The sequence below is a fragment of the Cydia splendana genome, chromosome 17 (assembly GCF_910591565.1).
Source record: "Cydia splendana chromosome 17, ilCydSple1.2, whole genome shotgun sequence".
Taxonomy (NCBI): domain Eukaryota; kingdom Metazoa; phylum Arthropoda; class Insecta; order Lepidoptera; family Tortricidae; genus Cydia; species Cydia splendana.
In genome coordinates, this window is record NC_085976.1 from 14,158,749 (window position 1) to 14,183,965 (window position 25,217).

The 25,217-nt window shown below is 38.4% G+C and overlaps 1 protein-coding gene across 1 annotated transcript; it reads left to right on the top strand.

The window, feature by feature from the left end:
* The first annotated feature begins 16,969 nt into the window (after positions 1-16,969).
* On the top strand, positions 16,970-22,633 carry LOC134799018 (clavesin-2-like). Its single transcript, XM_063771441.1, has 6 exons — positions 16,970-17,111; positions 19,824-19,918; positions 20,495-20,639; positions 21,032-21,225; positions 21,677-21,825; positions 22,477-22,633. Exons 1-6 carry the CDS (start codon positions 16,970-16,972, stop codon positions 22,631-22,633), a joined length of 882 nt encoding a protein of 293 aa, XP_063627511.1.
* Positions 22,634-25,217: the final 2,584 nt, after the last annotated feature.

The window sequence follows — 25,217 nt, forward strand, 5'->3', positions numbered from 1 at the left end:
AGACAGAAAGCGCTAAAACAGCTAAATTGTACCTTATGATTTGGTTATTAAATTAAAAACAAAAATTGGCATCTTAGCTAGGCACCCAATCGTTTGCGCTACGACAACGAAACGCTATCTGTCTCTGTATCGCACTAATATGTAAGAGTGATAGAGAGAGCCTGCGCAACTCTACGGAGCGTCAACATTTGGCATGTTGGCTAAGCACCCTGATCGGATGATAGAACTAGATAGCGTATAGCGGAACTCTTCAATGTGTACCTATACCTAAACTAAAGTAACAAATATCAAATCAATTCGACTTTTAAATAGAAGGGTGAAAATCAACTTACAAAATTTAACCAATTGTACTACAAAAATTAACTTAATTCTAAATAACATTTTAATTGAATAAAACCTTAGAATAGCCTCACTTCTAGAATAATTATTCTGTTTTTTATTCCGCATTTAAAATAAAAGTCACATGATTTATTCACCTTAATTTTATTCTAAAATAACTAGTGCAAGAATTATTCTAATTCAAATTGATTTGAATAAGAATAAAATTTCTGTTTTTATTCTTATTCTTATTCAAGTTAATTTTTGCCCAACTCTGTTTCATACATATTAAGCTGGTCCATTTTCTATGGGAGGGTAAAAATATTGTCGCGATTTCAGAGTTGGTCCCATAGTAAAAGTTGCTCATTATTAACTAAATACCTCCCTGGCAACGAGAATACAGTTATTTTTACCCACCGTGAGTAACTTTGGTTTTGAACTTCGTTAAAAGAAAATATGGAGTTGCCAAAGGAATATACAGTATATTATACACATACCAATCCCTTGTCTACCCCCAACAATCCACTTTGTGATTTTCTATCCGTCGAAGCTTTTATTAGAAATATATTTTCATAGAAATTCGACATTTATGATGACATTTCCACACGTCGTCATTGCAAATTTCATGCAGAGTTAACTTGGTCAGACTCTACCTTATTTAAATATTTCCCCAACATGTTAAACGGAAAAGAACAAACAAATCACGAAGTCAGTCGTCGGATAACGTCAGTAGCAAAAAAACTGTGTCACTGCGTGGCTTGGCTTGGCTTGTGAAGTGTTTATGCAAATGTCCATTATGTTGTGATGGACCACTGATGGATAATACTAATCACCGCGTCTACTGCGCCAGCGCCGGTGCCGGCATTATCAACTATTTGCCGATGGTTGGTATAGTAACAGCACCAGTCATGGGACATTTAAGAGGAAATTTGGAGTATTTATGATATTTCCCTTGTACATGTAAATGGTCCTCCGCTTAGCGTGTTAAAAGATGAAAGTCCTATCCGCCTTTCATGTTTTAGGCGTGTTGTATCAAAGATACTGCAATGAGTTTCCACATAATTAACAAATTAAAACTATGCTTTTTTTCTCCAGTCATGGACACCAAAGCTCCAGTAATGGGCCCCCGGTAATGGACGTGGATCCAGTAATGGGCCCCCTATAATGGACATTGCTCTATCAGTATAAAATTTTGAAATGGGGAATAAGTTATGGCAAAAAAATCAATTTTTGGTATAAGCTTTTATCGCTGAATGTAATTTTCTTTCCACAGCCAATTATTTTTGTATTAGATTCATCGAGACAATTCTAATATACCCAAACACAATTAGTTAGGGTTTATTGCGATAAAGTTCCCATGGCCACCTCCTGTCTCCATCATCAGATCAAGTCCATGTTATCATAATATTGCATTATCATCCGATTTGCATACTTAATTACGTACTTACACAAAATTACAACTGAATCGGAAATCGAAAAGTGGGTCAAATTCAGCTACCAAGATTTGACCCACACTAACTAACAAGGCAAGTTAAATAAAAGTTTGGAAAAACGATATTAATTTATCCTAAGTCCGAGAATACCTCCTGGTTGACATATTTCGTAACTACATTTTACTTCTGTATTGTTTAAAACATGAAATTATGGCATGGCAAGCATCATTATGTCAATTGTCCCATCATAGGAGGTATGCAGTTTTACAGCTCCTATAATGGGATTGGGCCAAATACCACTATTTTTTTACATCTGTGGAGTCACAACATAGTGTGTTGTATACCTTATCTCATGGTAAATGCAATTAACAAAACACATTCTAGTTTTCATCAAGTATTAATTAATTAAAATTTAATAAATTAACTCACCTCTCTTAGCGAAGTTGTTAAGAATTTTTAGTGATATTTTTTTTCGGTGGCACGACAACTTTTGGGTTGACGCACATTTCTTAAAAAATAACCGAATTTAATAAACATTCAAACATAATCAGCTCTAGGACTCTTATTTATGATAAAAATATATCCAGTGTTTATAAACTACTTTTATATACTTATTTTAGAGGAATTGTGTTTTTTTGTCCCATTACTGGTTCCGTGTCCATTATAGGGTATACTACTATATTGTGAAAAAGTAAAATATTTTAAAAGTTATATATCGACATTATCGACGCTTAAGAATCAATACTGTCTAAGTAACAAATAATTTAAAACTTAGACAATTATGGCATACTATTCGATATTTTATTCTGCACCTAAGTAACTGCATTAAAAGGTAAAAAACTTCAAAAATGTTAGTTTAGACAGTATTGATTCTTAAGCGTCGATATCGTCGGGTGCCAAGCAAAAGTCACTAAGTACTATCAAAAAATTTAAGTAACAATGCACTTTATTACACTTGTAACACGGTTTATTGTCCTATAATTTCAATGGTGCTAGTTAGTGACTTTTACTTGTCACCCGACGATATGACACTAGCGACCCGCCCCGGTTTCGCACAGGTTACACAGAACCTAATAAATTAAACACCTAAACCTTTCTCAATAATAAATAAATAAATATTACTATAGATATAGAACATTCTTACACAAATTGACTAGATACCTAAGTCCCACGGTAAGCTCAAGAAAGCTCGTGTTGTTTCGTTTTAATAGGTATAATCCGTATAATGATCACGGATAGGTATGATGATTGCGCGTACTCAGTAATCGTAGGTACTTGTGTTCCAATCAATTTTTATCACGTGCATATCCCCATCAATACGCCCACAGATAAAAACAACACAAAGAAGTTTTCTATAGATCCTATGTATACAGTCAAATCAAACTCCCTCATGTTCAAAAATTTAAAGCAAAATCAGACAACTTTTAACATGGGTACTAAAAACATTACAAACTTATAAAAGAAAAAGAAATTAAGAAAAAGTGAAAGAACGTGCTAATGGTGCTCTAATCGATTGTTTCTATGTAATCTATAATGTAATCCAAACATTCTAATTGTTGATGCAAGCATAGATAAAACCGTTACTCGAAATCATTTTTTTTGCTATTAAAGTTTGGTTATAGTGTGAAAAGCTTATCCTTGCCTAGACAAACCATTGAAATATTATAATTTATAATCGAACGAGCGAGCGAAGCGAAGCGAAGCGAAGCGAAGTTCTTACATTCGACTTGGATCACGCGGCTGGCTAGCGGCACGTCCCGGCATTTCGATGTTTTTAAGCTGAACTGTCAGAAGATAGTTTGATACTCAAGAACTTAAATAAATTTGTTCTAATTTCAATGAAATTGGGTAAACTTGTAGTTGAGGGCATTATATTTTAGTCATTAAATTATGAGCAGGCTCGATCAAGGGATTATTGAGGTAGAAGAGCTTAGAAGGCCAAAAAGCTGTTTGTGAGAGGTCTGGCTATTCTGGTCATTTTATTTGCAAAAAACATGGTCGAATTTAGTATCAAATGAAAGTGCTCGGTTTGCACTTTTATAACATCGTTTTTAAGTTTACCATTTTGAAATAATTAGCAAGATGAAAATAAATTAATATAAACATAATATAGGTATTTGACATTTGACAGGAAATATTTCGGCTTAGCACAGATACAGTTTATTTTAATCTTTATGAAATTTTCTATGATGACTTAACTCCAGGGGAGGGACAGTTGTATATAAAGCACTTTATTCGAAAAAATAGCGAAATCTATATTACTTAACGCTAAACTTTTTTTGAATATGGTATCACTATATTTCGTCAGAACGTCTTAAAAGTCTTGTATCCAGCGCATGGATCAAACAAAAAAAAACATCTGTTAGACCAGATTATTTATGGCCATCGTTGCCATGGAGGCGATTGTCACAAAAAAACAACTTTGTCAAATAAAACTCAAAATATTGTAACCCATTCATTGTCTGTACTAGGACATAATTCCGATAAATAAAAATACTTTCAGTTTTACAATGTTAAAAGAAACAAAGTTTTCATACGCCATCACAGTTGCAGAGACCTTATTATCAAAAAATTTTGAAAAATATTTTGCGGGTAGATTCACAACCTGCTGCGTGAAATTGTGTTTCGTGGCCAATTGTGTGTTATTCCGCTGCCGTGTATGATTGGTAATTTATTTATATCAACAGTCAAGTTAAAAGTACCGAATCTGTTTTCGTGTATTAATAAATATCCTGAAGCCTTTTTTCTTCAAAGTCAAAGTTTTTTACGTTCGCAACATACTTAGACGCTATTTATGCCCCTCCACCCCTGATATTGACGTTGATATTTTTGGTTAAGAATTACAGATGGCACTTCAAAATGGATGCAAAAAAGTTCCACGAGAGGGCTCTCTTTGTCGTAAATATTATACATATTATACTACTCTTTGCTTAAATCTATCAGTCAAGGGCTCCACAGACCTTGCAATAAATCCAGGCGATTTTTGATCCATTGCCGCCTACAGTGCGACATAAAATAGTAGAAATTAAATAAAATGGAACTCAAAAATGTCAATACTAAATTGTTGCCATGCGTAAGCATTTTACGTCAAAAATATGACAGTTACGTAGAAAGTGGTGCCCTCATTTATTTTCTACTATTTTATGTCGCCCTATACGAGTACCTAAATAGGTGCAACAGAGTCAATCGCTCTATAATAATTTTTGATTAACTGCGAGTTCTCCGTTCGGGGCGAACTAAGTTACATTAATTATAATAAACAAAGTTTAGGTATTCAACTGCCAACGGTACCAACAACTCAACAAGTCTTACACAGTGTATGTAGGTAAAGATAGACTACTAACAACAACAAAACAAACAACACAAAAAAAACAACAACAAACACAAAGTAACATAAAAAACAAAAAAAAAACGAAACAAAAGTAACATTCTAGATTTAAGGCAAATAGCCGAGATAAATTGTGACGTTCCACGTCAAAAGGTACCTTATGGCGGCTGGCGCTTACGTCGCATAGCGCCGCAATAATATTGGAGCGGCGTTAATGATAGCGTAAGCGCCAACCGCCATAAGGTACCTTTACCCGTGGGACGTCACAATTGTAAGTAGGTAAGTATTTGCTTGTTCGCGTTTCTTCACATTTTCAGGGTTGTCGTTGCAATCTGAGCAAAGATTTATCTTGGATCAAAATAAGCTGAGGCCACATTTAAAAGTGCAAACAAGAATGTCGAAAGCAGTTCAGCGTGTTTCGATCAAATTTATTTAAATGAACTTGCATTGGCATAATTAATAATTATTAATTATAATACTTGACCTAGTCGTAGTTATGTGTTGACCTATGAAAAATTAATTACCTCCTTGAAAACACTATAAAATAATATTTTTTTTAAGGCCATTCTAACGCAATTTAAGGATGACTCACGCTAGACCAAGCCGTGCCCGGGCCGAGGCGTCCGACTTGTCATTTTCTATGACGGTTAATACCGATCAACTGGGTCACGTGGTGCTTTCGATAGAAAAAACGAAGCGACGGAAGCTCTGTCCCGGCCCCGGCCATCAAAGTAAAACAAAAAATAATAAAATCAGTATAAGTTCCTGTGTACCTACCTTTTGACGGCAGTCACACCAATAGATAGGTACCTACGTAAAGGCTCCTCTTCACGTTGGGCCAACGCCAACGCCAACGAGGGACGCATTTATGCGTTAGAGGGAGCAAGTGATATTGCTATCTCATTCTACCGCATGGCTGCGTCCCTCGTTGGCGTTGGCGTTGGCCCAACGTGAAGAGGAGCCTTTAGGTTGCTTCAAATGCCCAAAGAGCAAACTGTCCAGAAATAGGAGCCCCGCTTAGCGGGGCTCCGTCGACTCAGGGAACGCGACAATGATTTTTATGATCCCTGATTTTACGATCGGCCGCCGACAATTATGAGGCCAGGGTGCCTATAGTCCAGTAGTAATCGTTTATAAGAAACGCCATAGTGGATGTTTGGATTGTGTAGCGTGTTTTGGCTGAAAATGTTGTGTAAGTTAGTTCTGTAACTGCAGCGAATGCCTATGTAGCCATTAGCCCCAGATATTGCAAATGCAATCATCATTAGAGCATGGTCCATTGCTCTTGCGACACACTTGTGCAATTGTGATCGATATCACAGTATAAGGGCGAACAGTAAACTATCTTCGAAAGTTTGAGTTCACGTTCGAATTCCAGTTCGAATTTCGGACGAAACGACCCGATAATACGGGACGTGAAGAAGTCATTTATGGGTAGAAAAAACAGATTATAATTTATTATTATATAGCTTCGTCATGTGTGTATGGTTATCCGTAAGGTCCGCGTACGCTCGTATCACAACCTAAGTAAGTACCTTAAGGTTTATAAATACAATTAATGTTTTAATTAAAAAAAGTTCTGCTTAGAACAGTCAGTGTCCGACAGCTTCAAGCAGTCGCAGCTTCGGATTCGCCGGGCTTTTGACAATAAAGCCTGCCATAGACAGACCGCTTGAAGCAGTCGGATAGCTACAAGCGGTCCGTTTAGTTATGGCGGGCTTTAAAATTATTGAAAAAAAATCCGTGCAACAAATCAAAAACTTGGGTCTTCTTCCTCTAACTTTTATACCATGGGTGAGTCGGTATATAGCTATATAAAGAAATATTATATTTTAAACTCACTTCAAAGCGAAAAATTTCTCAACTTTTAAATTGACTTTACTACCAAATCTTGCCTGCCACTTTGGTCTCCACTTATGAACAACTGCCAAACCCCCGGATAAAGGATGACTCACGCTAGACCGGGACGTGGCTGGGCCGAGGCGTCCGACATGTCGTTTTCTATGACGGCAGGTCGGTGATCACGTGGTGCTTTCCATAGAAAACGAAGCGCCGGAAGCTCCGACCCGGCCCCGGCCCGGCCCCGGCCCGGTCTAGCGTGAGTCATCCTTAACTTTTATGTCTCATTAATTTGTCACTTCAAAAAGAAATCGAAATTACCATCCATTGGTCAATTTTGCTGTTAAAACGTATTACGTAATAACGCTAGTCGTCTTATTTTTTAGCACTTAATGACGATGTTGACATTAGCTAAGTATACCTACTCAAGTACTCAGTAACGGTAAATAAGTACACGCGATTGATACAACCGCGTGTAAGGTCAGAACAGTGTCACTTTAGAACGGGGCCCTATTCGATACGAACATAATAACTTACGATAAGTGGCGACATTGTCATATTTCTCATATTACAAATGTCAAATAATGTCAAATTGCAAAGTTATCGTCAGTATCGCCCATGTATCGCCCCCCATAATCACAAATTTAGCCAGCCATCGCAGCATATTTCTGTACCTACTTACGGGAGACTTATATACGGTTAAAGAACTTTCAGTAGGAGAAGCAAAGAAAGTGCTATTTTTATTGTTCTTATCAATTATCATAGTCTCTTTTCATTCCTGCCTACTTCAAAAAAGTCCTAAAGTGACACGTCAATAAGGTAGACGTATTTATTGTTTCTTACCAAAGCTTGGTAGGCAACAATGAACGCGACTAAAGACGGACGTGTATGGTGCCTCAAGGGGCCCACTGATTACCAGTCCGCCGGACGATATCGGCCTGTCAGTTGTTCGGAGCTGTCAAATTTTTGTTCTAACTGACAGGCCGATATCGTCCGGCGACCTGCTAGTCAGTGGTCGGCTTTAGTGCCAAACCAGAAAACAGACTTATATTATCTAGCTGCCATAAAAAGTTCCTTAGTTATAAAAAACCTCGCTGAAGCTAATAAGCGTTGTGTCAATGATAAAAGGACGTTGACGACAGCAAACTTTGGTTTCTGTATCTGCACGAATACATATAGGTACCTACTTATTTTAATCTATACTCGGACAGTTTGTCAATAGAAAAAGGCGGCAAATTTAAACAAGACCGAAGTGATACCATAAGATCACCGTGAACAAAGTTTTGTACGGTGCTCTAAAAACCGGCCAAGTGCACTTGGCGCAAGGCGCAAGGACTCGCGCACGAAGGGTTCCGCACCATTACGCCAAAAACGGCAAAAAATCACGTCCCATACAGCTAGGGAGCCCCACTACTTGAATATTTATTTTATTCTGTTTTTAGTATGTGTTGTTATAGAGGCAACAGAAATACCTACATCATCTATGAAAATTTCAACTGGCTAGCTATCACGGTTCATGAGATACAGCCTGGTGACAGACAGACGGGCAGACAGACAGACAGGCAGACGGACAGACAGACGGACAGCAAAGTCTTAGTAATAGGATTCCGTTTTTACCCTTTGGGTACGGAACCCAAAAAAATGTAGGCGCGAATGGCTTCGCGTCGACGAAATCGAAACTCATCCCATCGTTTCCCGGCCTCTGCTATTTCGCGTTATAGTTCGACGAGAAAAGTTGTTCAGTGTGATCATCTTCATCACTTTCATTCCGAACCATAACCTCGGAATCACCCGGTTGATGTTTAAGTACATTAAGTAAGTAATTTGTTGCAAACAAAATCATAAAACAGCTTAATCATCAGATAAGGTCATTCTACTTATTACGCTATGTATCTACTGATGATTGAGAATCACCTGCCATTAGATTCGTAATTAACTGCCGTTTTTTCGTTCGTCTTGTGCAAGAACACTGCACCTTGACGATACAATATGACTACAAGTCATACTTTTCATTCGAGTAATTTTAACGAACTAATACTTACTACTTTGACAGATAGTTCGGTTCGACGATCCAATATATTAGGATGTCGGATGGTCCTTGGAGAAAAGAAGCTGCTAGAGCAGTGGTTCCCAAAGTTCACTGGGCTCCGACCCACCTAACAAAAACTGTCAAATTCGGGATCCACCTCTTGGCCGTCTTAAATAGTATATTTAGAATGTTTCAGGGCCGACTCAAATTTCGCTCGCGACCCATAGTTTGGGGAATTCTGTGCTAGAGAGTTGCCTACGGCTTTTGGTTTAAGGTTATCTTTTGGGTTAATAAACATTTGAACAATGAATAAATAAATGCTATTTGGCATCGGATCAGACAATGTGAAAACGCTCTAATTCCAATAGCTGGCAACTTGTTTTCACATATATTTAGGAGGAATTAAAATTGTAGGCGGCATAGCTAATTAGGGCAGAGATATCTGCATTATTTGTTGGTTGAGTGATGTTTGAATGTCACCTAGTTCTTGCGTAACACGGCCGAAAAAACGACAGTTACTTATGGACCAAAGAGTGACCTCACACTAACGTCACCCGAGCGGTGGCGTCTGTCTAGTCAATTCTATGGCTGCTGTTCGACGCAACGTTGGCGCAACTGCGCAGCCACACCATTTTCCATAGCGCTGGCTAGACGCCAACGCTCAAAAGACGCTAATAATGTGGGGTCTCTCTTAAAGACACCCAACACTAGCGTCACTCGAGCGACGGCGTCCGTCTAGCCAATTCTATGGCTGCTGCTCGACGCAACGTTGGCGCAACTGTGCAGCGACACCATTTTCCATAGCGTTGACTAGACATTGGTGTCTAAAGACGCTAATAATGTGGGTCCCTCTAGAGACATGCTACACTAGAGTCACTCGAACGTCGGCGTCTGTCTAGTCAATTCTATGGCTGCTGCTCGACGCAACGTTGGCGCAACTGCGCAGCCACACCATTTTCCATAGCGCTGACTAGACGCCGATGCTCAAAAGACGCTAGTGTGGGTCTCTCTTAGAGACACCCCACACACTAGCGTCACTCGAGCGTCGGCGTCTGTCTAGCCAATTCTATGGCTGCTGCTCGACGCTAAGTTGGTACAACTGCGCAGCCACACCATCTTCCATAGCGCTGACGATTTCGATGCTCTAATCCAGCGATCGGCAACAAGCGGCCCGCGCGCCGCATGCGGCCCGCGAACCTCTCACTTGCGGCCCGCGAGCCTCCCTGGCTATTTTGTATGTAATATTGACAAACGACAATGTCTGATAAAGTCATCAATATTAACAAAGTGCGGCCCGCGTCCACTTTGTTAACTGCTATGCGGCCCTTAGCTGCTAAAAGGTTGCCGACCGCTGCTCTAATCTAAAGACGCTGTGGGGATATTCTTTGCTGTGGGGTCTCTATACTCTCTATTAGGTCCAAAGCAGCCATTTTTTCGCCGTCTTACGCAAGAACTGTACACCGTGACGACACGACAACGGCAGTCCGCTGCAATTACCAACTCATTACCGTTTGTCACTCGCTTTTGTATTTATACAAACGGTTTGGCGACGCTATTATGAGCCACTTGACACTTCATTTAAAAACGTGTAACTTTAGTGGTGCCCTATTGATATTCCGAAAAAAAATACGCCGATTTTTGTTTCGCCGACAACGGTTCGCAGACGGGTTGTTTGGCAGAGTAACGATTCGCCGAATCTCGTTACGCATAATAGTCGTTTGCGAGAGTAGTCAATAAGCAAAACATTGATACGCATATTTACTATTCGTAGAATAATCATTTAGTAACTGTCATAATTACCCGAGAAACCATTGGTCCAAACACAATAGGTCGAATGTTCATTTGGCATTAATATTGAATGTTCGTTTTTTTAGCATTAGAAAAAAGGTAAACAATCTTGACGTGTCTTTTAATTGAAAAACTCTTTTTAAAAATAAGTCATGGCAAATATGTAACATTATCAAACTGCACAACGGGACTTAATCGCGTATTTAAGTTTTAAGATTTACCTCCGACGTTTCGAGGTCGGCGTCCTCTAAATAAAATAAATCTTAGAACTTAAATACGCGATTAAGTCCTGTTGTGCAGTTTGATAATGTTTAATAATCGTGAAAGTTTAAATAAATATGTAACATTCACGAATCTAATACGATCATTTATATTCTTCTGCTTTCATAAGTAATACTAAGTTACTGATTTTTAAACAGCGTTTTTCAATTAAAAGACATGTCAACATCGTTTACCTTCTTTCTAATGCAAAAAAAAATATATAAAATAAGGTGAAATTCCAATTATTGATGAAGTGCACCTGGTGATGATGATTGTTGACGATAATGATGATGATTTTTTAAAGTAGTATGTTTAGCGATTACTCCAGCACCCATAGTCCGATTTGAGTTATTCTTTTTTTGTTTGAAAAAAGTTACCTGCGAGGTATTCCCATAATAATTTTGGTTCTGATCTGATGTTGTAATCCATTAGGAATTGACGGAACCCCTCAATTTTTAAAGGCATGTGTATTATGATTTCGGTATTTTCTAAAGTAACTCAAGCATTTCCTCCTGAAATCCACCAATTTCATGAAGTGCAACTGTAGCCTTACCTTTGACACTACATATTCGCTAACTACTTCGTAACTTTATATACATATACTTAACGCATTTACCTACTTAAAAAATGATAATATTTTATTTCATTCTTTTGTTTCGAAAATAACGACTTATATGTAAAATGTGAAACGTTATTCGACTAAACATTGCTTAAACGAAACGATTACTCTGCCAAATGGAAATCGTCCAATAATAGTTCTGCGAATTTAGACAGAAGCAAACTGAACGGTATGTGAACCAAGAGTCTACGTAACGTTAGTTGACCAGAAGTTACATTGACAAATAAATGACTCTGCGAAACGATGTTCGGCGAATCGTTGTCGGCGAATCGATAATCTGCTAAAAGTTTATCGGAGAATCATTAGGTACCCGTTAACAAGCTTGTAATAAAAATAATCAAATTCGTTGTACCATAGGGAAATATAGTCAGAATAGAGTGCTCACTCCATACAACACTTTTGGTAGGTGGTAGAGGTACCAAAACGACTATTATTTTCACAGTCGACATCTAGCATCGAATAGCGGAATTATCAGTACCGCTACTTGATACTAGAACTCTCTAGTGTCGCGACTCACGAAAATTGTATTGAACAACAATTTACAACTATATACATATTATTAAAAGCAGAGGGAGTTGAAAATAGAGTTCCGGTTGATCGGGTTTAATATTAGCTGAAGATTGTTGAGCATTAAGGTGACAGTCCATTTCCAACCGCAGCTGCACTACTGTCAATTTTACTATGGAAATTGACAGTAACAGCGACGCGTTCAGTATCAGTAGTGCAGCTGCGGTCAGAAATGGAATGTTACCCTTACACTTTGCGGTCGTTGCAACATCTATTGTCAAGTAGCAGTACTGATAATTCCGCTACTCGATGCTAGATGTCGACTACGAAAATAATAGTCGTGTTGGTACTAAGACTGATGTATGGAGTGAGCACTCTAAGTATTTTTTTCTCTATGGTTGTACCGAAATTTGTTAAGCAATAAAGTTGCCCTTCGGTGGCCTCGGTTCATGTGCGCCATATTCATTAGGTACTTATTATTACTTAATTTGAGTACAAGTGAAGGGCTAGTGAATGTTAACTTGTAAATACTAGTTACGCCGGCGGTTCTACTCGTTTCTTAAGGACAGATATGAAAATGGAGCGATTTAGGCCTGATTTCACTTAACTTTAAGCTTATGACAAAATAACTAACGTAAAAATTTATTGCTTGAATTAATTTTGGAAAAGGTAACTACATAAGTATACATACTAGGGGAGACCGAGGTGAGTTGTGACAGAGGAGAATTGTCTTGAGAATCTATTAACTAAAAACTTGTTAGCTCGCAACTCGAACTAACAAACGCGCGCTATTGCGACCTTGTTTTTAGTTACTTAATAGATTCCAAAAAATCGATAATGTCACAACTCTACTCTGTCACAACTCACCTCGGTCTCCCCTACTTACGTGCTAAATACTAATCTGAATCCAACTACTATTATGCTTTAAAAAAGTTTAAAATTACTCTTCTATATTTCTACGCACCAAGTTTAAAGAATCTCGCATAAAACGAATAAGTATTTGTTACATACAAAGCTCTAATACAAAGTTTTAATAATCACTTAGGCCCGACGTGAGCTTATCAAGACGCTTTTACTATCCCCAGAACTTTAGTAACCAAAAAAACAAAAGCACACCATCAGATTCACAGCGCAGGCTTCGTCAGGCAGGGTCAATTATGCTTGGTGTAAATAAAATAACGTAGGTAGGTAAAAGTATAACTTTTCTAACCTTGTAGGTTGTTATTTCAACGTTCGGCCATAAGTAGGTACCTACTTTGTGAACAGATTTTGTATCTACTAGATTATTGTACAGATTTTACTAAGAGATTCCACCCCAAAACGGACGGCAAAAAAATGTTGTTAATTAAAACTACATAGTTAGGTATACGAACATTAATAAATGTATGCCCGTGTGCTTATTTTGTTGCTGGAGGCAATAAAATCATTAGATTCGATTTACGATTATTTTATAATAGCAATTGCAGGTAATAGACTGCGAATACAATTCCAAACGTTTGCCGAACTCTACTTCTCAATCCACTAGAATTAACTGATCTTCAATTACTTACCTTACTGTTATGTCAGTTAATTATGTGCGAAGATAGTTAATTACATTGGTTTTCGTAGTGGCGCTCGACTAAATATTTCAACATTTAGCACTGCTTGTATACAGAGGTATTTAATGAACGTCATGGTGTTATGAGAAAATCAGTCCCGAATTTGAAGAAAAACTACAGCGAATAAGTATGTACTAATAGGATCGAAAAGAAGTCTGTCCTGTAAAACGACTATTCATTTCAATTGGCATTTACACTTGATTGACATGTTTGTAATGTGTATGAATCACGAACGTATGTTAGATACATCGGGCTGTGCTGTATACGGCCAAAAAATTGAAACTAAAAAAAACTAAACCAAACTCAAAACGGGCGTAACGTAACGACGTCAATTAACAATAATATGGCACTGTGAACTGGGATAATAAATTGTTTAAGATAACAGTAATATGGGACTTGTATATTTATAATAAGCGAAAGTGGTCAGATCGGACCTCTCTAGATAGTCTCATATGATTACCTACATATCTTGCACGATGATCTGGTTCAATTTGTCACTAAAAGTAGGTTACCTACACAGTACAAGAACAGTAGGGAATCTTCATAGAAATGTGCCGCTGCCGGCTTGAATGTGTGCGTGCGCGCCGGGCGCTGTGTACGCACGCGCTGCCACGCACACATTAGCATAATATACGGGGGAATACGGTGGCGGCAGTGTGGGCCGTACCGCAACTGTGATCGCGCGCATTCGAGTACGCTGCACGCCCGCTCGCATTTTTTTGATCATAATGAAAATATGTTGATTACCATAAGCACTGTGAATTTTTAAAAGTTTACGTCGATGTTAATCAACGTTCATGCAATTTATAAGTGCAGAAACTAGGTACATTAATTACAGGAATTATGGCACAGATCGAAATTTCCTCAGTATTCATTTATTTCTTGCTTCCATGGTACATTTTTGGGTGGTATATACATTTCTGGTATCACATGGACCCTGAATAGGGTGTAGCAAACACACGTACCACCCACCCACCCGATAAAGGATGGATGGAGCAGGTGTATCGCAAAGCGTTTGAAAAGGACCACATCAACATTAAAATCGGCACGTCATTTTACGAACAATTAAGACAGAATTTACGATGCCCTGCCCATGCGTTCCTAAAACCTTTTTACTAAAGTTATACGTAAGGATGAGAATTTACTTTACTATAACCGCTAACAATAAATCGTTCCGAACATGTAGAAACCGGAGGATTTTTTTTTCTGTATCAAATTTATATTTTTTTAATAAATGCCATTTCCTAATGTAAATATTTAAAAAGCGTTTTATTTATACCTCATTTATGAATTGATGGAACATTTCATTATATTATATAAATAGAAACATAGTGCTACTCATAATACGCAAATAATATTTAACTAAAAATAAAAGTGACAACCCTAAGCGCCAACGCAAGAGTAGGCAAATAACTTGCCGTGCGGCCTTAGATTCACTACTGTTCTTAGTGTACTGTGTTACCTACGTAAAGTGTCATTCTATGGAACTTGCTAACCTTCGAGCAACACGGAAGGGAGGCGGCATTCGCACTATTTCCCCTCTGCCGAGGTACAAGATTAGCGCGTCAATCTAATCTAGCGCGGGTAATAAAACTAGTTGCACTTGGATTTTTCACTAGACCGAGTCCAGACGCGTGCGTGAACACTGCTGCACATAAATGCCTGTTTGCTCGGTTTTTTGTTATAAAAAGAGGTCGGGGACATCAAATTTACAAAAAGAAAGTGTTACATTTCACATGTAATATTTTTTTTTACATATCATACGTTTAATTACATTCAAACACAATTATTATATTTTAGTCTCATGTAATTGTTGGATTTATCGATTTTGCTCGCTCAGTACAAATTGCGGATCGGTCGAGCGACAAATCCGACTTCTCATCTCTCAGAATACAATAACATACTTCAACGAAAATGTGTTAGTGTGCGTGTTGTGACACTTGTCACTCGTCCGTACACAAAAAGAGATCGAGGTTTGCAAGATTTGTCTTTGACGTGTGTCATTTTCTATGTATTTGTGTCGTCATTACAGATTGGATTTTGTATGTAAGTGTGTGAGAAATGCGACTGTGTGCACCTTTCCCCCCGCGAAAAATGGCAGAAAGATTTGTACGGTGAGATATCGCTTGGGCCCCTCCCTTCCGATGTGTCGGAAGCCGGTGTTGCTCGAAGTTGCTAACTATGTAAACAAAAGTCACTAGTAAATTCATCATTCTTTGATAATTTCAATATGACGGTTTGTTTACATAGCAAGTTCCATAGAATGACACTTTAGCTAGGTTACCCACAGCTGTAGATACTATCCGGGTTATTTGTAAATCCGTGGTATGATTAGAATTTTAGAAAAAAAAAATACATACCTACTTTACTAATCATTATAATAGATACCTAATCAGCAGAAGCGATTACAACCATTACAGGATTTGTACAATATCATAATCCACTATTTTTTATGTTATTTTTAACTTTATTGCTTAAGTACTAAGGGTGGTTTTTGCCACCAGAAGGATTTGATAACGCCTGATAGTTTATGTGTTGCAACGCCGGTATCCGACAGCTAAAAAGCGATTTAGGAAGTTGGTCAATTCAGATCTATCAGTTCTAACAAATTACTTCGGTTTATGCAACACTTTGTACATACATAGTTTACCTGTACATCTTGTACGTCCATAATGCATATAAGGACTAATGACTATAATCATCTCCGTTCATTTAGGAATGCATGTTCGATGTAAGTCCGTACTTACGTAGTTTTCATTTGTAAATAGCTATATGCACTGCACAGGCTGCACATAATAATGACAACATTCGGATTTACGCGTAGATTTGCGATATTTGCGCTTGAAACAGAGCGACGTTCGCCGCTGCTTTGCGAATAGATATGGCTACGGCATCGGCATCAACGCCGCAGCAGTTTTTTTTTTTGCATTTGTATTTTTTATACATTTTTTTCTTTTCTGTATGACACGATCGAGGTTTGAAAGGTTTTTGACGTCCAAACACATACGCAAATTCACCACGCAGCAATTTCAAGTTTCAAAATCAATAGGTATTTAATTCTTTCACCAGGACTCCATAATGCCGTTCCGGTGGGAGGAGATCGCCTACCAGGCGGAGTGCGACCGCCACGAGAGCCCCGAGTTCGACGAGGAGGCCTGGAACCTGTGCGCCGAGGACCCGGACAGCAGAACGCGCAAGATACAGGAGCTGCGGGACATGATATACGGTAACGTGACATTTTGTGGCTAAATGCTCCGGTGGGAGATCGCGTACCAGGCGGAGTGCGACCGCCACGAGAGCCCCGAGTTCGACGAGGAGGCCTGGCACCTGTGCGCCGAGGACCCGGACAGCAGAGCGCGCAAGATACAGGAGCTGCGGGACATGATATACGGTAACGTGACATTTTGTGGCTACATGCTCCGCAATGCTCCGGTGGGAGATCGCGTACCAGGCGGAGTGCGACCGCCACGAGAGCCCCGAGTTCGACTAGGAGACCTGGAACCTGTGCGCCGAGGACCCGGCCAGCAGAGCGCGCAAGATACAGGAGCTGCGGGACATGATATACGGTAACGTGACATTTGTGGCTAAATGGTCTGGAACGCTCCGGTGGGAGATCGCATACCAGGCGGAGTGCGACCGCCACGAGAGCCCCGAGTTCGACGAGGAGGCCTGGAACCTGTGCGCCGAGGACCCGGACAGCAGAGCGCGCAAGATATAGTAGCTGCGGGACATGATATACGGTAACGTGACATTTGTGGCTGGAGACCAATAGTGTCATTCCGGTGGGAGATGTCTGACGCTCGTCTGCCACTGCCACCCAAAAACCGTATCTCGGCCAGTGTTTACACGATGTCCCTACTACTGCACTGCCCTGCTAATCCTAATCCCAATGGTACTTGACGGGTATGGTATGGTATGATGAATGATGAGAACATTTCCGTTTTATAACTAATTTTAAAACAGTTGAAAATGTAAAAGTAAGTAAGTATAAACTTCATATTTCTTATTATTTTCATTAGTTTTTGGTGTTTATTTAATTTCATTATAAATAATAATAGGTACACAGTTCTTTGAAACAAATTAATTGTGGCAATCTAAGTATTCTAAAATAGTCAAAACCAAGTAGTTTTAGCCAAAGCCAAATAAATGAACGTATTTATTCTAAGTACCAACGTCAACGTTGACCAACATAAAAATAGGCTAATGGCATGGCACAGTGCTAATGGTGTGACGTCTTAACTTAACTCAGCACATCACATAACCTTGATTATAACACTATAATAATTGATAGGCTTACCAAAATCATTTACTTGGTCATAATAAAGTACCCAAAAAGGGACAAACAATTGAACGAAGGAAAGACTGAATGAAAGTGAAAACATCTAAATTACGAAACAAGTTTGGTAAACGAAAGCAAAATGAAATAGAAAAGTAAAAAAAGTTAAAGTACCAGAGTCTATCGTGATAAGTCCAGTGATCGTACATTTTCCAGCACTTTTGGTGCAGCGGATTGGTATAGATAATCTAAACTGAAATGGTAAATTAAGGTTAATATTAACGTAATTAACGCTAATTAATCATTAGGGTTGAAATTATTTATACCAATTCCGTTAACACCACTCCGCTGCACCAAAAATGCTGGAAAATGTACGATCACGATAACAATCTGCGTGCGTCTCCCACACAGAAAATTACAGTTAGAATTCTTCTGTGCTCTCCCTGTCTCCCAGCTCCCTCGCTGCGAGAGAAAAGGTTTGTCGTGCCAGAGAGACGCCCTCTGATCTGAGATCACAGATCTACAATGACGGTTTTATGAGATTAGACTATAACCAATAATAAAATTAAATAATTGGCCAAGCACGCAGTCAAGACTACGGTGTTCAGAGCACCGTTCCCTTTCTCTATACGCCTTACTAACTCTATGTGCCCTATTGTGAAAAAAAAAACACAACGACAGTGAAGAACGGAATTCTTAATTTGAATTTTTTCAGATAAACTGCAATAATAAATATGATTCTTACTGGGCACATTGAGATAGTCAATTGGTTGGAAAGCCTGTTCGAAATTTAAACTTATTTGCAATATAATAAGGTTGTATTTTGTAGATCTCTCTCATACTTATAGAGGCTATTCAGAAAAAAAAATATCCCACTAAAATAAGCAAGCAGAATTAAACTTTGTATCAAAGACATAAGTCATAAATTTCAATGCCAAAGTTTTAACTAAGGATCTTTCTCGCTAAAACTACTTCCTAATATGAAATGACCAGTGTAAGCATCAGTTAGCTAGCCCTAAGCAACCAAAGATCAGGCTGCAGTTGAAAAACTAACAAAGATAAAGTTAAGCTGATAATTTTCCCTTGACTGGTCAGCTGCCTGTTAGCTATAGTTTTCGCGAAAATCGCCAGGACAGAGGTGAAAATTTTTGTATGAAAACTTGCAACTTTAAATGCATTTTTTATCGAAACTATTGCACTCTAAAATGAAGTCAAAATCAGTCCATCGACTCAATTTTTTGCAAGCTTTCTAATGGCACCCCACACGATTCTTACAAATAAAAAAAAATTCAAGCTACCCCTCTCAACCCCCTAAATTTCCCCCTAAAATCAGAAATAAGCAGTTTTGACTTATTCACAGTGTTAGTGATGGTACTTGCCATAACTATTCCAAATTTTAGGTACCTACATCAAACGGTCTTTGAGAAAAACGCATTTAACCGATTTGCAAGACCGAAGTGATCCCATAAGAGCACCGTGAACAAAGTTTTGTACGGTGCTCTAAAAATCCGGAGACGCCTTGATCTTTTAAACTTTTAATCAGATTGACGCTTTGAACAACATACCATCACTTACAAAGTTTCTTTTACCTTTTTCACCTCGCACGAATAGGAATGAATTTAACAAAATTAGACTTTAATTCGATAGCCATAAGAGTCTCATCACATAAACTACCTACAAAAACACAGAATGTGAATCAGCCAACCAAACCACCAAGAAACTCATTTGATATCATTTGCCAATAAATTGTTACGTTATGAAAGATTTTATTCGGTACCAGGCTCCCATAACGCTCAAAGAATAACATCAACGCCTTTTCGTTCACAGAGCGCGGGGAATGCCAGCCGCCGCAGATGGACGACGCTTTTTTGTTGCGGTTTTTGCGCGCCAGGCGCTCGGTGCCCGCGCGTGCGCACCGCCTGGTGAGTTATGTTGCCCTGGTACTTATAAATAGATGGAAGCCGTATAACGGTGTCGTAAAAAGCTAATTTGGTTGGGCGTTTGAAATTATTGTTACTTGCTTCATAAAACAATTAGGTAGGTTAATAACCTAATAACGAAGGGATTGATACATAAAAGTACAAAAATAAGTTTCAATTATTGTTTTTTTGAACCATTTTAGATGATAATATTATTTGAAAAAAAAATAGATGAAAGGTATGGAAATAGTTTAATGCCCGCGAAAGAACATAAGATAGTTTTAATCAAACAACACCATCATCATCATTCCACGCGTTCCACGCAGACGAAGTTATACATAAACCGAAAATTCCTTTGCAAATTCAAAAAAGCACTGATCGTTTTCCAGATGGTCCGCTATTGCAAGTTCCGAGAACAGAACCCGCACCTCTGGCGCGGGGTCGACTGGTTCAGCATGCGACGGCTCGGCAACGTTTTCGAGGGCGTGCTGTATGACCGGCCTGATGTCGGCAGACTCATATTGTGCCGACTTGGTAAGGACAACTTGTATATACAGCCTATGTCAGTTCACTGTCCAGATGGTCCGCTACTGCACGTTCCGAGAACAGAACCCGCACCTATGGCGCGGTGTCGACTGGTTCAGCATGCGACGGCTCGGCAACGTGTTCGAGGGCGTGCTGTATGACCGGCCTGATGTCGGCAGACTCATATTGTGCCGACTTGGTAAGAATAAAATTATTAATAAAATAACCTAAATATGGTGTCCCACTGCTGGGCAAAGGCCACCCTCTGCGATCTCCATCCGTCTCGGTTTTCAGCGATCTCCGGCCAGCCGTTGAGATATACAAGGTCATCCCACCATCTCCACCTGGATCTACCAGCTCTTCACCCATCTTGCGGCTCCCACACGTATGGGACATGCATGGGCATGCACCTGAATTGCCGCATTTTGCGGCAATTACCGTATCAGAACTACATTATTGCCTTTATTTTATAACACCAACAAATGTGTCATTGTCGGGTTAACTCTCAGAGTAACATCAGTCCCGCTACTGACGAAGACGAACTGACAAAATACTAGTAACAGCATTAAATGTCTCACTGTCAATTTTCAGGTCTCTGGGACCCAGACACGACTCCAGTCGAAGATCTCGTCCGTGGCACCCTACTCCTACTGGAAGTTGGGATCATGCAGCCAAAGCTCCAAGTCTTAGGTGGAGTGGCCATGGTGGACTGTGCGGGAATCACCATGAAACATATGAGGCATTTGACACCGTCGATCGCGTTGCAAGCTATGAACGTTTTAGGAGTAAGTAAAGAACTCTTGAAGACCTAGTATAATAAGCCAATCACCCTTTCTACTATATAAATATTGCTAGAGTGGTAAATAAAGTAAAATGGTGGTACTCGTACCTACATTCGGAAAAAGTACAAACAAGGTTTCGTGTTTTAGGTTTGTGTATAACTCTTAATATCTGGGAGACCGAGCTTTGCTCGGAAAACATATAAAAACTCAAAAATGCGCGTTTTCCTAGAGATTAAGACCTAGCTAGATCGATTTATCGCCCTCGAAAACCCCCATATAGCAAATTTCATCGAAATCGTTAGAGCCGTTTCCGAGATCCCCGAAATATACATACATATGTATAAATCTTGTATATTTAATACAAGATTTGCTCGTTTAAAGGTATTAGATTTATACATTTGTCAATATCGATGCTAATACCTATACTTAAAATGTTATATTTTTTCTTTTCCAGTACGCATTCCCGCTTCACCAACGCGGTGTGCACGTGGTCAACTGCTCCCGTGTATTTGAGACTCTGTTCTACTTCTTTAGAAGGCTGGCACCAGCCGACGAGCTCTGGAAGAAAGTCTACTTCCACAACGACTTTGCTTCTCTTCATAGGTTTGTCTATTTTGTATATTTGTCCAAAGCTTCGTCCATATCATCAACTTCCCTTCGAAACTCTTCTAATTCTTCAGAAGGTCATTTTACAACCAGATTTACAACGATCTACTTAGCTTAAGTTTTTCTTTGTTTTGTATTATTTGTTCACAGTCGCCACAGTAGGTACACCACAAGCACTCCTTCACTATACATTGTATAGATTGTATAGAAAAAGGCACACACGAGAGAAAATTTGACTCATGCATTATACGATAATGTACAGATCGGCGTCTGCATATTTATTGTGTAATTGCAAGCGTTTCATTAGAAATCATTACAGTTGAGTCGGGAGTCCATAGTAAAAAATATGCAATTACATGTAGTTTAGTATACGAAGTTTCAGTTCAACTATTAAAATCGAAGAGTAGAAAGAAGTATTTTGTAGAATCGGTTTGAATAAAATCTGGTGGTTAAGCAACGCACGTCTGATTTAAGTAGACCCTATCCCTACTATTTGACATGAGCCCTATAAAGCCCCTAAATGATTATCTATCAGGGATATCGCAATGATGATGCGACTCACTGTCTATAATTTAGGTTTCGCTAGCGATAAAATAAGGGAAGTCCTTTTGTTTGTATTTTACTTTATATTATGTTTCTATTCTCCAGATACATCGATCCAGAGTGTCTGCCAATACGCTACGGAGGGAAGAGAAAAGAAACCTCGCTTTATACATGGCTGACGAAGATCAAGCATTATAGAAACAAGACCTTCGATGACGATATCTGCAAGCTGGGGTACACAGCCGATTATGAAGATATTTAAATAAATCCTTAGGGTAATCAAAAGCTAGTAAGCCTACTAGTTACTATTTAAATCGTTGGGAGTAGTCATGAAATGTAGCTATCTAATCTACCTAGATACAGGATGGCTAAAAAATAACTGCATTCCCGTTGCCAGGGAGGTTTTGGGCGATTTCGCAGTTGGTCCCATAGTAAAAGTTGCTCAGTATAATCCCAAAACCTCCCTGGTAACGGGAAAATGTAGTTATTTTTTAGCCACCGTGTATAAAAAAAAACCTGTAGGGCTAATATGGTCGGCTCTTTATCATTTGTCGCCATGCCTGATGTCACGTTCGTTCTAACAAATATGTTAGTGCAAAATGACGCATGGCATGACAGGTGATAAAAATGCGACCATGATACCGCTGCTGGGATCCTAATGCGACAAATTTGACAAAGATGGTGGAAGAGCATGTGACTCTTAGAACTGAAAGGCAAAAACAGAGGCAAAAGAATTGCAGGTAGTAAAGTAAGGGTATTTTACACCCGACTGCGCCAGAAGGAGAGTAATTTTTTTTTTATATTTAGCTACAACGAAATTTAAATAAATATTGATGACTTCATTTAAAATAAATATAAGTATGTAACAAGATACAAATAAATTTATATATTAAATACGAGTAATATTGTAAAAATAGTGCAGACGTCTGTGATAATATCGTCCATTTTACATCAGTTTCGTGTATAAATTAAGCAAATTTTATTAAGAAACACTTGAAGAACTTGTCGTTAAATGCACTATTTTCATATTTGTGTGCTGACAGTTTCATATATATCTCAATGCCGTAGATATAAATTTAAGACTTCTATTATAATTATTATAAACTCATTAACTCATTGGAATTGTACGCGTTAAACGCATGGTGTTCAATACTATACAAACGAGAATCTGTACTTTAATAGTCACACAAACCCACCGCTGAAAAGTAACTAATATACAATCGAAATTTTGCTCTCATTTTAAAAATACATGCTTAAATTACATAAAACTTGACATGAACAAAAACGTAGCAGAATGTTTATTGATGTCTGGTACTTAGTTTTCTTTACTGAAAATTGTTACAAAAGTACAAAGAAAATAGAGCGAGTTGAACTTCTAACTTCTAGGCCCGAAAACAATTTTCAGCAGGGCTAAGATGGTCGATTTTTTATCACCTGTCACGTTCTAGAAGTGCAAAAGTGACGCAGGACATGACAGGTGATAAAAATGCGACATGATACCGCCTCGGACATATATATGCATAAGCAAATGTTACTCGTATTTGAATGTTCAAGTAAAATTTCATGTATTTTAGAATGTACTTTTAAAATGAGAGCGTTAATTCGATTGTATGGAGGCGGCTAAATTAGTGTGACTCTTAAAAATCTAATCTGAATGTTATTACTAGTATGTGTAGGGCTCCCATCCGTCCGGGTTTCCCCGGATTTGTCCTAGTTTGGAGGGGAACCCGGACACTTTTATGTGAGGAAACACCTTATTGAATTTAATTATTTACCGGCATTATTGTGTACAAAGTAGGTAAAAACGGTACAAATAGTATTTGTACGGTAGTGTCCGACCGAAGGTTCGGTTTCAGTTTCGGTTTAGGCCAGTTTCGGCCAAAAAATCATGTTTCGGCCGTAGTTTCGGTTTCGGCCAAAAAACGGCCGAACCTTTCGACCGGGCCGAAACTTACGAAATCGTACTTCGTACTATGAAACTAAACATGTGACAAAGATCAAAAGTTGGGGAACAAGTAGGACAACAATATAAATTAATTGGTTTATTAGAAAACACAATTCCCCTAATCAAGGCGCCACTGGACGGTCGACGCAGTCTTAATGTGTATAAATAGTGGAGTGCCCAAGTTGAAGAATAGCAACTTTCGTAGGACTAAAAAAGGTATATACCGACAGGTGGTATTGTTGGAATCAGCATGGTCTACTGATTATTAAAATGCATGTGGCTTTGTGAGTAGATTACGAATATACCTATAACATAGTCTAACATGTTCACCACTTGGTCTAACAAATTATTAGAAACCTTAAAAAAAATTACAATCCAGAGTTGAATTTGAACTGCTCTAAATTGAAAATGGCTGAATGGATTAGTCCAAATTTTATACAAAAGAACTGTGAATATTTTCTATACTATGTCTGTGGGGTCTGAAAAGAAAGGGCTTTGTCAGTAGATTACAAATATATTTAAACGCCCAAATAGTGGAAATGGTTTAGTATGTTATATTTTTTGTAATTTACTCATAAATCAGTTTCATTTAATTTTAATACATCACATGGTATATTTTCAGTAGATTACAATATATATTTAAACGCCCAAATAGTGGAAATGGTTTAGTATAGTATGTTATATTTTTTTTGTAATTTACTCATAAATCGGTTTCATTTAACACATGGTATATTTTTAGTGAAAGAAATAGTATTTTAGAAGTTTAGGTACTAGAAAATTATACTGTTATTCAAATTAATGTACCTATTTCTCTTATTTTTTAATATTTCTGGCTAATTATTTTTGAACATTATATAGAGGATATTCACAATCACTTGGTACCTAGCTATGTATTTTAGAA